Consider the following 14975-nt stretch of genomic DNA (forward strand, 5'->3'; position numbering starts at 1 on the left):
CTAAGCAATAAAAATAAAATATCACCACCCACCAAAAAAAAAAAAAAGATGAAACTGTGCCTGAGGCTTCTATAGAAAAGGCCACACTCGCAGATCATACTTTGAGAAATTCAGAAAGAAATATAAAAGGAAAAGTGTTTCTGCTGTAAGGATTCAGAGAAGAACTTCCCAGGAGGGGAGGGTGCATTTCTTGACCCTCTACTGCCAAATGACTGACAGATTGCTGTGTGTGTCCTCAGAAAAAGCTGCGCAGGTCACAGCACGCTCGCAAGGAAACAGAGTTCCTGCGGCTCAAGAGGACCAGGCTCGGCTTGGATGACTTCGAGTCTTTGAAAGTCATAGGAAGAGGAGCATTTGGGGAGGTTTGTGGCATTCTTGCTGGAACAGGGTATTAAAATGGGATGGACCACTGTAATGAAGCATTTTAGTTACAATTGAATGAGTTGTTTTGCTGTAGAAGAGCAGCTGCTTGTGTCATTCTCCAAGTGTGGTAAGTCTAGTAATTAATCACGTGCACCAATTCCTCAAAGCTCCTGGAGAGGCCCTTCATTTCCCATGGCTTCCCACACTGATCTTGCCCACACAGCCCCTTGAAATCATGGATTTGCAGTGGCACAGCTCCTCTTCACAAACCTCCTTTGTGCCTTGTGTCCCATCAATAATTTCTTCTGAATTTCAGTGTACACAGTCCAAGCTCCCTGGAATTCCCTGTGCCTGCTGACCTTTCCTCAAACAATAGCTGTTCACCACTAGTGTTAGTGTTGTACATGGTGCAGAATAATTCCTTTTTCAATGTGTTTCTAAATATTTAACAAAAGAACTTTTCCATGCCTGGCAATTTGGAGCCTTCCAGTAGATTTCTGATGCAGAGGAGACTGACTGGGTTCTCTCTCTCTCATTAAAGGTACGCCTTGTTCAGAAGAAGGATACAGGTCATATATATGCAATGAAGATACTGAGAAAAGCAGATATGCTAGAGAAAGAGCAGGTTTGTGGTATATAAGTCCCCTAAATTTCAAACTTACCCTGTCTAGAAAATATTTTCCATCTTTGAAAGCCCCTGTAGTGGTCTGGCAGCCCAAAGGATCCATGGAGTTGCTACCACAGCACAAAAGAAGCAGAAGTTAGTTTCTAGAAAAATATTTTAAAATATTTTATTTACAACCAATTTGGAATAGTGACAGAGATTATATTTTTCTCCCCTTATCAACACAAAGCTTACACTACTGAACATGTAAAACTGCATTTCAAGGAAAATGCTTCTTGAAAAATTATCCTGTGCCAAAATGAAAACTGAGATATTTGATGTTTTCTTTTAAAGAAAACCAGCAGAAATCACATTGTTCATGAGCTTTGTCTTCCTTGGGTTTGCTTTATAGTTGGGTCTAATCTTGTTGGGTTTTTTTTCTTTGATTTTGTTAGTTTGGTTTGGTTTTTGCTTTTACTTTTTAGCTAACAATTCACTGTGAGGACACAGCAAGTACTTTAGCACCACAAAGCAGAGAAATCCAGGGTTGGTGACTCAAGTGAAAGAGTAGATAAAAGACAACTTCTTTCTTACAAGTCCAAACCTTACCCATCACTTGCACATCATTTCCCTGCAACAGTGGTATTTTCTTTTTTCCTGGCACAGGCTTTTCAGCCTATGCCCTGAATTTAGGGAACTAGAAGGGCAGCATGGTGTGCAGAGCAGCCTGGATTTGTGTGGTCCTGCTCCCATTTCATAACCTGATGTGGGAAGGAATCTGAGCTCACACTCTACCTTCCGTTTGGAACAGTGATCTTCCCTGGAGAGTGTGTTTCTGCTGGAATTTTCATTGCCTGGATTATTCCATGGACAGCAACAGAGGACACACATAAAGAAATCTTCTAGTATTTTTTTGCCCAAGCCTGGTAGCACTGGGAGAAATCCTGGCTATTTTTAAGCAAAGTTTTCCTATTGTGTTTTAGAACTGCATCGAGGAGTGGAGGTTGGAAAGAAATATTTTTCTAAGGAGACTAAGTAAAGCCAGATAAATCCAAGTTGAAGTGTTTCCTGCAGAGGGAGAACCTTTGCTCCATGCAACCCTGTGACAAGATAAATGTAAAAATGCTCCTCACCAGTAGAATTGGGGAGGAGATGCAGAAGACTGTTTGCTGCTTTTCTAACAGCTGTCAGGAAATATTTCTCCATGTATGTGTCTTCAATTTTTCCTCCAGGATGAGGGCACATTGTAGTGAAAACACACACCCTTCCTCCAATCTCCATTATTCTTAACTTCCAGCAAATTATGGGGTAACAGCTTTCCATATATTTTCCAAAGCCTTAGCTGGGAATATCTTGAGCAAGGTCAGATATTCCTGAACTCACTTGCACTTTTTCCACCATCTTTGTCAGTTCTTTCTAACAAAAAAGTCAGCTTTACAAGCTGTGCTTTGTGTTTTCAGAGAAACCCTAGGATCTACTAAAAAATAATGGAAAATATGAGCATGGAAAGAGCTAGAAAAATAGTTCCTTTGCTAAAGGGCATGAAAATATGTTGCAGGACTAGGAGTGTAATATGATGTTTCTTGTTGAAATATTTAAATATCTGTCCTTTATTAACAGTAATTAAAAAAAAATTTTTAGGTGGCCCATATCAGAGCAGAAAGAGATATTTTGGTTGAAGCAGATGGAGCCTGGGTTGTGAAAATGTTTTACAGCTTCCAGGATAAAAGGAACCTTTACCTGATCATGGAGTTCTTACCTGGAGGTAAGCTGGATGCTGTGGCATCAGGTGGTACAGGTACTTCTTGCTTAACTTCTGTTGGTTGCTTCATGACATGTTAGAAACAAACATGCTGTGTAATTTGTGATAATAAAACTGTTAATGCTCTTTTAAATGAAGTTCCAGTCATGTGACCATTCCTGATTTTTAGGGAAAGGAGAAAGGTTGTGAAGGGCTGTTAAACAGACTTGAATGAAGTAATTATTCTACTAGAAATTTCTGCTTTTTACTGCTGAAGCTGTTACCAGTAAAAACAAAACAAATGAAAAGCCCTTGTTCAAACAGTTTGTGCAGTAAATTTAATGTGTGTAAAAATTCACTATATTTTCCTGGGCTATTCCATTAAAATTCCTATTTAGGATTTTCAACAGTTGTACATCCAGCTTATTGAAAATGTAAGTTGGGTTTGTAGGTCCTTGCAGTAATAGTTTTATAATTAGTAACCATAAGGCCAGTTACAAGGTTAAATTTGGATTCTACTGGGGCTTCTTATAGTCTTGTAATTCACATAAGTCTCATGATTTAAAATGTTCTGATCCCTAAGCCGTATTTCCTTCTCTTTGATTAGGTGACATGATGACCTTACTAATGAAGAAGGACACTTTATCAGAGGAGGAGACACAGTTTTACATTTCTGAGACAGTGCTGGCCATCGATGCCATTCACCAGCTCGGATTTATCCACAGAGACATCAAGCCAGACAACCTCCTGCTGGATGCCAAGGCACGTTCTGGGCTCACAGACTGCTGGTGCATTCCAGATCCCAGATCCTGGTGCTGATCAGTGGGAGCCACTGGTGCCACCCCAGAGATGTAACCTGGCTGCAGGGAAGGCAGGGAATGGCCACTGCATTTCCCTTGGAGGGCACCACTGTGCTTAAACAAAGCCAAATCTTACTGAGAAGCCTTTTAATCATATTAAGGCTTTTAAGGGAGTGGATCCACTCAGGGTGACCAGATGCTGATATTCATACACATTTAAAGGTGATACTCTTGCTTTCATGCATCTTGAAGTAACGATGGAAAAAACAGACAATGCTCAAGAACTAGTGCAATTCCTACAGTTACCTCATTTGTTTTCATCACCCACTCACCTGTGGAAGCTCCCTCAGTTAGACTGACCATTCTGGCCATGAAATGGACCCAGTAAGCATCACAAAATTGTGAAATTATCTAGGGTGGAAAAGATCTTTAAGATGGTGGAGGCCAGGCATTATCATAACATGCACAAGTCTGTCAGGTTTGATAGGTTCCATCTAGCACTGATGTCTGGAAACCTGATTAAAGTCAAGGTTTCCATCAAAATAAAACAAAGGAATTTAGTCCTGTGGGCTTTCTCAGTTGCAGTGGTATCCAGTTCAAAACAAAACAAGGCAAATAGCTGCCCTCAGCTGTTGTGAAATTGCAGATAGAACCGTTCCTGGGAGGCAATAGCCTGTTGGAGAGAAAACACACTTTTCCAGTACAGCAAGGTTCAGTCATAGCTTCCCTACTAGTCCTGTACAAGTCCATCATGGCCTGAGGAGGAATCTGCAGTGATTAAATTTTTTTTTTCAAGCACTACCTATCTAAATAATGGTTTCATGTTCTCTGATTTTTTTTATTTTAGGGTCACGTAAAGCTGTCTGATTTTGGGCTCTGCACAGGTTTAAAGAAAGCCCACAGAACAGAGTTCTACAGGAATCTCACACACAACCCACCAAGTGACTTCTGTGAGTATGAGCTGTCCTAGTTTAACATGTAAATGGTTTTGAGCTGCAGCTGTACTTTGTACATGTATTTCTGCTGGGATAAGCAAAATGGGGCAGGCTGATTGCATTTAATTGGAAAACTGGAAATGCTTGTTCCCTGGGACATGGAAGCATTTCACAGGCATGAAATTATGATTTCTACAGTGATCATGTATTTTTGCACATTCACACAGAGATGTGAATACACATCATGTAATGTATCTATATTTTAATGTATTTTTCATAATGTTAGTGAAGGTACAGAACTGCTCTTTCAGGAGGGACATGGGTTTCATGTGCCACCCAACTGAAGTCAGTGACAGTGTCATGAAACTTTTCAGAAGCTGTTCTAAAAATTTTAGCAAGTTCTAATTTAGAATTGCTGATGATGTGTCCTACTTCCATGAGTTTCAGCTGTGCATTAACCAGTAGTTATTCTCACGTTCCCATTTTCAGTTATAATCAAGAATTTGTTTCTAGACTAAAGGATTCTAAACCTACAAAATAGTTATTTAAAACTGGAACCTTATCAATCTTTTTTCTCCTAATTCTCACAAATGCATTTGTTATTTAATAACTATTTTGTAAATTAGCATTTCAGAATATGAACTCAAAGAGGAAAGCAGAAACATGGAAGAAGAACAGGCGACAGCTGGTGAGTTAATTAAATAATGCATAATTCTTGTTTTGCTTTTAAACTATTTACAGAAAATGTTAAATTAAAACCCATCACTAATGCTACTGGTTTTCAAAACCTGCAAGATCCTCATAGGTTGCTCTTTACAAGCTCTCAAAAACAGTCCCACAGAGGGAATTAAAAGGCCAAAATGACAACTTGCATCAACACTGTTGGAAAAGGAGCTACATTTTTGGTGTTCCATTGGTTCAACTCTAAATGTCTCGGGTCTGTTCATTAAAACAAAGTGTTTTCTTTATGGTCAGACAAATGAAAGTAAAATACTTTTGTGGCAAAACTCCTCTTGGTGGACATTTTTGGTCTTGAGGGTTTTTTTGTTGGATTTTGGGGTCTTTTCTCTCCGTCATGCCCCATGGAAGATTTTTCATCAGTAAAGAGAAATTCCCAATATGCAGCTAGTGTACTATGAGTGTCACACATGGGAATCTGCCACTGATTATCCCTTTAAAAATAAACAAAGCCCACATCAATAGAACTCCCTGGGTATTTTTGTAATGCAGCTACCTGGAAGTTTAACTAAGATGACTTTCTGATATTGCAGTTGCAATATTCTATGATTTCATCACATTTGAGAGGATGATGGCCATTTATTTTTGAGGTTCTTTGTGTTTATTAATATAAAAGAATAGTATTTTTGTGATTCTAGTTCCTGTGAATTCTCAAATTAAGCATTCTTGCTCACCCTAACAAGATCCTGTATGTGAATCCCCATGAAAAGGTAATGCAAAGTGCAAAGCCTCAGCATTTATCTTTTAAAGAGAATGTTGTTTTTTTTCCAGGCATATTCTACTGTGGGAACCCCAGACTATATTGCTCCAGAAGTGTTTATGCAGACTGGGTACAACAAGCTATGTGACTGGTGGTCCTTGGGAGTGATCATGTATGAAATGCTAATAGGTATGTTAAAAACCCCAGCTTAAGAATTGTTCAAAGGTAACAGGGTTTGTTCAGTTTGTTCAGAAGAGAAAACTTCTGGCTAAGGCTTGTTAGAGTTGGGAGCCTCAGTGACAAAAGCAGAGGCCCAGGTCACTGCTCTGCTGGAAAAATCCTACTAATTTTTTATTTGTTCCTGCAGGATATCCACCTTTCTGCTCAGAAACACCACAAGAGACTTACAGGAAAGTTATGAACTGGAAAGAAACGTTGGTATTTCCTCCAGAGGTGCCCATTTCAGAGAAAGCAAAGGATTTAATTCTAAGGTCAGTAACGAAAGCCTAGTTCTGGCCTTTGCCTAGCCAGGGTTTTCCTCCATCAGGGTAAATTCCTCTTCTGTCTGAAGGAAGCTTTATGTTGGAGGGAAGGCTGGTTTCTTCTGTCACCATCCTTGATGGATTTTTTTAGTCCTTTTCCCTTTGCCATTTGTTTAACATGGAAGAATAAGCTGGAATGACCTTGATGTGCACTGTGGTATCAGGAGAAACAGAGCAGACCAAAAAGAAAGTGATCAACACGGAATTCTTCTCTTCTCAGAGGGGGCAAGAAAATAAAAATTCACCATTATTTAATGGCCTGAACAGAAATCTTTGGATGTTTTGGATTTACTCACTTCTTTCAAAATTCCCATTTTCAATTTGCATTGATGTTTTTGTGAGGGTTTTGGTGACAAAGTCAGGCAGAAATGCTCTCTTGTCCTGGAAGGGCTGGGTTGGGAGCACACTGATTTGGGGTTTGATATTTTTTCCTTTTTTTTTTTTTCCTTTTTTAAAATTAATGTTACAGGCTTACACAATTTTGTTACAGGCAAAAAGGGGAATGTACTTCAGAGACCTAGATTTATTATTTGTTCAAGCAATGCTCCAGTAACCTACAAAAACATAACAAACATAACACAAGAAATAGTTATCCTGCATCCAGTTAGTGATACTGACAGCTCAAATAATTGAATTATTGCTAACCCTCATTAATAAGTTCATGCAGAACAGTTATTTTCAGTATTTTTTTCTCTAGTGCTCTGCTCAACCTTCCTTGTCAGCATCCCAAGTTCTCTGCTGGGCTGAGTACAGCATTACTGCTGAGGATTTCTTCCTGCTCAATCCTGACTGTGTTTGGGGAATTTTTGGCGATTTTAGTATATTTGTTAGCATGTCTTGCTCATGAATCTACTTATACAATGACTACTTGAATTTATTAGTTTGTCCCCACAAGGAGAAGGGTTTAAAATGGGGTGAAACATCTTAGTTACAGATAATCTACTAAAATGAGATCAAAACAGGTTGGACAACAACCACCTGGGCATTGGGTACTTTGTCCATTACAGCTTGGACAAGTTGGGCAATGTGTGTTTTGGCTTAAAGGGAGATGCAGACAAAGCTAAAGGTATTTGTTATAGATACAGATAAATCCAAACTAAAATAAGCTTAAGTTCAGACAAGGCCTGACAAATCCTGTGGCCTGCTCTGGCTGAGTGTTATTACAAGGTTTGGGGATTGTTAGTCCTTGGCACCACCCAACCTGCTGGGCTGCAATACAAATACAGGGAGATTTTCTTCCCCAGTGACACTCAACGACAAGAAAAAGAACTTTATTCTCTAATTGGAGACAGTTTAGAGCCTAACCTGCTGTGTTATACATGCAGAAGGTGGCTGGGATTTAGTGAATTCCTAGGCCAAGTGTTGGTATTCCCACCTCCTGGATGAGATACCTGGGAGGCTTTTCCAGCCAGCTCAGCATCAGTCCAGAGGAGAAGGTTCAGCCTCTGCTGCTCTCTGGAACAAATCTTAAATTCTTGATGCAGGATACTGTTGCTTCTGTCCGAATTGATTGTAACATTCCCTTTGTTTCCCTTCTTCCCCCTTTTTCAGGTTTTGTATCGACTCAGAAAATAGAATTGGTAGCAATGGAGTAGAGGAAATAAAGAGTCATCCATTTTTTGAAGGAGTAGACTGGGGACATATCAGGTATGTATATACACGTGTTTTACAGGGAGAATAAAAGCCATGAAAGCAAGAATTTCGTATACTGGGATGTCAAGGATAATTATTTCCAATTCATCTTTCATTTTGAAAGGCAGCTACTGGCAGTAAGTGGGTGACACTGAAGGTTTTCTGGCCTTGCTGACATTTGTAGGAATGATCAGAGTTTAACTGTCTTGAGATACCTCAGATTGCTCCAGACTGCCCAGCATGGAAAGAAATAGTTGTAGGGTGACTGTGGTTTTAATTAGGTGTAGTAATTAGAACTGTGATGAGCTTACAGGTGTAAATCACTGCCTTTCCCACAGTGCTGTGTTCCAGCCTGAGTGCTTTGGTGGGACAGATTCCTTGGGCAGTTTCCAAAGCCACCTTAAAACTCCTGATTGTGGAGCTGCTAAAGCAGCAATGTGCCAGAGCCTGCCTGGTCTGGGCAAGAGATGCAGAGTGTCACAAAGAGGAGCTACAGTGCAAAGGTTTTGGATGAGGCCCAGGCTGATGAGCACTGGAATCATAAAGCAACACCTCTGCTGCTCTGGATGCAAGTGCAATCCTGCTGGGCTGGGTTTGTGAAACATGTAACCACAGTGGTGGCTGGTGACAGGCAAGATCACAGTGATAGCTGTGTGGCTGATAAGTGTGGAATGCTCTCTCACTTAATGAAAATGATGTTTGCCCCAAGCCTGCCAGGCAGACATCAATAGGGATAGGGAAACAAACAATCTCCCCATGGTGTCAGCAAACAGGCGAGTCAGATTCATCTGTGATGCACTCTGTGGAGCCCTTGTGCTCTGCGTTAAAGGTGTGTTGCAACTGCAAAAAGCTAAGTTAAAACTGGAACTGCATGTCTCTCTCCCTAGTATTCACTCTTCTGGCATTTATCTCTATTTGCAGGGAAAGACCAGCTGCAATCCCTATAGAAATCAAAAGTATTGATGATACTTCCAACTTCGATGAATTTCCTGAATCGGACATTTTACAGCCAGGTGGGTGAGGCTGCCATTGTGAGCTCCAAATTTCCATCTGTGACATGCCAGAATACTGCACAGATGCTTTTAGTTTTGTTTATATTCATTTTTCTGATGCCCAAATCATGTTAATCTAGAGACTTTCTTTGAACAATGAGTGTAAACCTCTGATCTCTCATAGCTGCAAAGCCCAGAGATTTTAAGAGTTGAAGCCATTGGTAAAAATGGTTCGCACAGGTCGTGAGCAAAGAAAGCAGTGGAGTTGTCTGCCAGTCTGTCTAACCATATTCCAGTAAAACATCATGCACTAATTTGCTTTTCATCTTTGATGACTTTTGAGGTTTGTGCCAAACACAATTGTTGAGATATATGTAGGTAAGAATTTTCAGACAGTGATTATTTAAAACTGTAATTTATGAACCTGAGTGGCTCTGTAAATCACTTCAGGGTTTTTTTTTAATTGTTGATTTCTCTTGGCAAGTTACAGGAAATTTTTATATATAAGACTTGATTCTCTGACATGCAAATACTCCCAGATCCCCCTGCTTTCAGTTACTTGAAGTTTGGCAGATGTTTAACAGTGATTAATTACTGAATGCTAAGTGTAGCTGTGTTAAGAGCCATAAAAATTATCCAAAAGCTGTTGGTTATTTTTTTCTGAAATGGTTTTTATTTAATGGCAAGGATGATTCTCCTTTTGATGCAAAGCAACCTATCTCCAGTGCCTAAGCTGTTTAACTCCCTGTTTGGAGAATACCAAGAACATTTGTATTGTTTTGGCATTTCAGACCCACTGAAAATGGTTCTGTACATGTAGATACCTAAATATAAGCTCTGCTTTTGGTTTCTTGAGTGAAAATATTTTTAGAGAAGTACAAAGAAGTCAGTGTGCAGCTTGCCAGCCATGTGGGCTGCTCATAAAATGAGGCTGTACAAGCCTTGCTGAAGCTTTAAGCAGGGAGGAAGTCCTTGGAGGCTGATATTTGTGTGATATGTGCAATTCTCTTGGGGGAATCTGGATATATCTTCTGTTTGTGGTGAGGATAGCAGGATATGTGCACATGCATTTGATGTGCTTGGAGCATCAGAAATGTCCTAGCGTTTGTAATTGTGGATCCTGTGGGTGTGTTAGAGGTTCCTGTCAAGATATGGAAGCCTGGTAGAGTGTGTAGCCATAATAAAAAAAAGCAAACCGAAAACCCCCCTTTTCCTGCTTCCAAGTTATATTCTGAAATTATAACTCTTCTCAGACCATTGACCAAAGGCAACTGACCTGATTAGAAACAGGATTTTTTCCAGGAATTTCTGCTGACTAAGGAAGTAAGAGTTCAGGGCTGTTTAGCTCTGTGAAAAGTCCTCTCAGAAGCTGCACTGGATTTGACTGGTTTAATGTGCATTTGCTTTTGTTCCTGAATTCTAGTGCCAAACACGACGGAACCTGACTACAAATCCAAAGACTGGGTTTTCCTCAATTACACCTACAAGAGGTTTGAAGGGCTCACCCAGCGTGGCTCCATCCCTTCCTACATGAAAGCTGGGAAGTTGTGAAACAGAACACAACCCCCCAAAGGAAACTGCAAACACAAACCTCAGGTAGCTGCATCACCAGGCCCGCTTGGCGTTAGTTATCAACACATCGACTCTGGTGCGCATCGATTTCACTCGGAAATTCTACAGGATTAGGATTTCTAAGACTACTACAGGAATTAGTTGGCAGTGCCAGCTGGGTTTTTTTTCTTTCTTTCCTTTCCTTTGGTTTTTTTTTGTTTTTTTTTTTTTAATATTTGAATATTTTTGTTAACTTTATTATACAAAGGTACTGGAATAAAAGGAATGTGCATCCCTTTTCCTGCACTGCCTATGTGTGGATAACAGTTAATTATGCCTCTCTGTACTGTGGCTTTGTTTGTACTGTAAACCATCTAATCCACCCAGGAGGGAAACATATCATTTGATGCAGCATTGTTGTTGTACTGCTCACCTGGTGGGGTTTAGATACACAGTATAAAAAAAATTGCCCACATTTGCAAACCTCTCTGAGCAGTTGCTCAAGGGTGTTCCATTTGTGGTCTGCAGATTCCCCATGAGTGTAGCACATGGAATTATTTTAAATAGCAGTGTCCTCTGGGCCTCCTTGTGCCCCGTGTGCCCTCTCTTGTCCCCACTGCAGGACTTTATCAGCCCTTTTTCATCACCCCTTCTCTTGCTTTTCCCATGGTGTGTGGCAGTGAGGCAGTCCTTGTGATCTGTTTCATGGGATTTCTGCTTTAAATGATAGCTGGTAGGTATTGTTCAAGGTGATGAGGCCTGCTGGCAACTTGAGAAGAAGAAAGGAATCTGAATAAAAAGTATCAATATTTTTAAAAGAAGGGAAACACTCTGATACAAAGTTTTGAGGAGATAGCAGTTTCCAAAACTGCATTAGTGCCTCCGCTCTAAAGCAGGTCATCTTTGAGCTACTTGTAATTCAAACATCCTCTTCTCTCTGTGCAAAATGTGTTCTAGAGAAGTGATCAGATTCGTGCTTGTTCTTTTTTTCATCTCTAAGAAGCTGCAGGCAGAAGGGATCCTGCTCTAGGCTTTTCTCTCCAGAACAGCAGCATCTGCTTGTATAGAGGAAGTGGAGTGTCCCACTAGATTCAGTCTCTCCAGTAGGCTCCTTTTTATTCTAGTATCTCCATCTGGCATGGCCATGGGATTACAAGGGATCAGCTGAGCCTGCAGCCCAGGTTGCAGGGACCATCTAAATGCTCTTGTGGGCATTTTGCAGGATGATGACAAACTGACAGATCTCCTTTCCCTAGACAGAGAGAATAGAAGCAGAAATACCTCCATGTGCAGACTCTGGTTTTGCTCATCAGCCCAACAGCAGTTCAGGACAGAGCTGCACTCCCTGAACAGTTTGCAATTTTGTGGTCACTGGTGACTTTCTCTGCCTGTACTCACAGATTACCTGCAGGGCTTTCAATCTGTCACAGTACAGTAGAGATCTCTGCTGTCATTTTCTGGCTAAAAGAAATGTACAGCAATGATCAATTCTCCAGTGACTCCACAAGCCGAGTCGCTGTTGCTGTCTCCCTCCTCTGAGCAGCAGTGAAAGGCACTCTAAAACCTCTGCAGCTCCCTCCAGGTGAAGCACAGGATGTTTGGGCATAAAGTAGGAAAGACTCAACTAGACTGGCTTTTGCAGCAATATGGAAGTTAGAGAAATACTTATTGCTGTCAGGCACTGTGGTATCAGCTGTTCTGAATTATTTGTGTGCTCTAAAAAACACACTGGGATGTTCATCTGCTGCATAAAAGCCTATTTGCCAGCAAGATATCTGTGCATCAGTACCTTGTGATGTGCAGGTAGTCTTCCCTTATCCAGCCAGGTTCCCTGATCCAGCCATTCCTCCATGGTTTTGTCTCCCTTGAAGCATCTAATATCTGTTACTTATACCAAACAATTTCAGTCTTCAGCTCATCAAAGAGGATTAGCCAGTGCCTCAGGGCCTGTCCAGTATTCTATCAGAGCAAAGCTACGCTAAATTTCTGCCTGAATGCTGTACTGAGGTGGGAATAGCTCCTTGATCTCCCAGATTTGCTTCCCAGACCTTACACGAATTAACATCCCTGTATTGCTGTTGGGGCAAGGTCCTTAAAAATTCTCCGGTGTTGTGTGGTGAAGCTCAACCTGTGTCCATCCAAGGGCTGTACAAAAACAATAACTCACTTAAATCCACCTTTCAGGCATCATTCTGCCGGTGCCCCAACAGCTCCTGAGGCTTCTCAGGAAAGGAAATGCCTTTCCTAAGGCCTTGAATGCAAGACAGGGAAACTCGGGCAGAAAATACCTGAGATGCAAGCTTGGCCTCAAAGGACACTGCTATTCAAAACAAGTTTCATTGGTTTTAATTTCCAGTCTCATCCATGGGGCACACCATGTGCAGGAATTGGAATTCCTGCAAACACCACCTTTCAGAAGAGCACAGTAACCCCATTAACATGACCTACAAAGAAGTCTTTGCTCAAACTTGTTGAGGCAAGCTCAGTTTCATGGAAACTGCAGATGCTCAGTGATACTGGTGATTTCTTTTTCCTGTGGGGTTTGGGGGAGGGCAGAGAAATACGCACTTAACTTAAAGCTATCTATTAAACAACTATGTCTGTACATACTCACTGGTTTACAAACTTGGGAAAAAGCTCAACCCTTCTACTTGCAACACTAAAGATAATACTCATTTAAAACTGCAGATGATTAATCATATCAGTGCTCACATAGGAGTTATATCCATAAGGAAACAGCCTGCAGCCTATCTAGCATAAACTCCTGTATTGTGGTAGTTGACTTTTAAAAATTTTTTTGTAAACATAGCATTATTTTAATCAGTAAGTCAAGTTAAACAATATTAACTACTGCTTTTAGGATGATAGGGTTTTTTTTTTAAAGGTGAAACTGTGACACTGTAATGGATTAAAGAGAACAGCAGGTTAATCTACACTGGCTTTCAAAAAAAATGGAAGTGGAACATATCTTTTGTTATTTCTGTCTGATTCCTTTGGATGGTTGTGTGTTTTCCTTTGGCAATGTTTGTCATTGTGCCATTTATTTTTCTTATTCTTGGAGTACCAAAGATCCTGAAATGGCTTGATGATTGCAACCATGTGAAAATTTATTTTCTGGAAGTATGTTTTGTTAAACTTTTGTTAAAACGTGGAATTGTGTATGCAAATTGTTATCAGAGGTTTGCTGGGATGTGTACCTATTCCAGCAGGGAAAACTTGAGTGCGTCAATGGAAGTGGAGAGCCTGAATCCAAATTCTGGATCTGAATTCCCAGGAAGTGGGGAGGAAGCTTGGATTGGGAACTGCAGCTGAGCTTTTGCACTTCGTTCCATCTCCAATCAGCGTGAATGAGTGGCCTTAGGTACAGGACATCAGCAGAGGTTGTTTCGTGTGCAAAAGGAGTTAAAAAAAAAAATTGCCAGCATTCAGAAATCAAATCTTGTTGATACTGCATTTGCACTGTTCAATTTGCCTTGCTGGAGAGTTATAGAAGTGTTATTTTTATAGGTCAATTGTTCCCCACCTGAGCCGTTGGAGACAGTCTGGGATAAGGGCACCTGCCGGGGGGAGTTCAGCCTGGGGCACCAGGAATGGCACTTGGCTCTGCTGTCAGCTCCTTCCCAGAGGTGACAGTCCTCCTGTGCACCAGCAAGCAGGGAATGCTGCAGTCTAGCCCGGGTAATGCTTAGGAAGTGCTCTCACTTTCTCAATAACACGAGCAATTACAGGCATTGTAACATACTGTACCTTGTCCTTTTACTGTTGGGATCTCACAGCAGCTCGTTCTTGGAGTCGAAATGGCAACTGCTATATTTTTCCTAGACTGTTTCATTAGTTGTGGTTGGGAAAGTTACATAGAAGCATTATAAAAATTTATATGAGGCTTTTTACAGCATTTGAAAATAAAAGTAGCATTCTTTTTGTAAAGTTGCAGTTTCGTTTTGTTCACCCTGGTGTACTGGATTTCTCTTCCAGAATGGGAGACATCTAAGGAATTGAGATCCTATTTTGTGGATTCTCATCTTGAATTCTGCAGATAATGAAACACTCCAGTGTTGCTACACTCAATCAGAAAGCAGAGAAAGCAAAAATTGTTTGACTTGTACCACCTGCAGTCACATGAAGCTGCTTCTCAAATGCCTACTGATTTTCTCCAGAGTCTTACCTTCCTCACAGGCTATAATTTATCCAGGAAAGCCTTCCGGGGGCAGTTGTGTCCTTTGATTCACTGTAGAAACTTTTCTGTCCTACTGTTCTCCTTTCCCTGCCAAGTTTAGAGCGGCAGCAGCAGATGCAGTGAAAGTTGTGTAAAAAAATGATCAGAGTAGAGCAGCTGAAAGCCAAGAGAAGTGAGCAGCCTGGCCTTGTCTGGAGGCC

The 14975-nt window shown here is 40.8% G+C and overlaps 1 protein-coding gene across 2 annotated transcripts in view; it reads left to right on the forward strand.

Annotated features, from left to right (window-relative positions):
- Window positions 1–14525, forward strand: part of STK38L (serine/threonine kinase 38 like) — a 46877-nt gene extending 32352 nt beyond the window's left edge. For both annotated transcript variants that reach the window (XM_085049086.1, XM_085049087.1), the window contains exons 4-14: window positions 240–362; window positions 905–988; window positions 2609–2732; window positions 3316–3470; window positions 4356–4458; window positions 5070–5131; window positions 5953–6070; window positions 6249–6372; window positions 7975–8070; window positions 8977–9068; window positions 10471–14525. In XM_085049086.1, the coding sequence (XP_084905212.1) occupies window positions 240–362; window positions 905–988; window positions 2609–2732; window positions 3316–3470; window positions 4356–4458; window positions 5070–5131; window positions 5953–6070; window positions 6249–6372; window positions 7975–8070; window positions 8977–9068; window positions 10471–10598 (1209 nt within the window). In that variant the 3' untranslated portion in view covers window positions 10599–14525. The remainder of the gene's footprint in view (window positions 1–239; window positions 363–904; window positions 989–2608; window positions 2733–3315; window positions 3471–4355; window positions 4459–5069; window positions 5132–5952; window positions 6071–6248; window positions 6373–7974; window positions 8071–8976; window positions 9069–10470) is intronic.
- Window positions 14526–14975: the final 450 nt, after the last annotated feature.

Source organism: Lichenostomus cassidix, chromosome 1Aa, assembly GCF_008360975.1.
Source record: "Lichenostomus cassidix isolate B80296 chromosome 1Aa, HeHo_3.0, whole genome shotgun sequence".
In the NCBI taxonomy this organism is placed as follows: Eukaryota; Metazoa; Chordata; class Aves; order Passeriformes; family Meliphagidae; genus Lichenostomus; species Lichenostomus cassidix.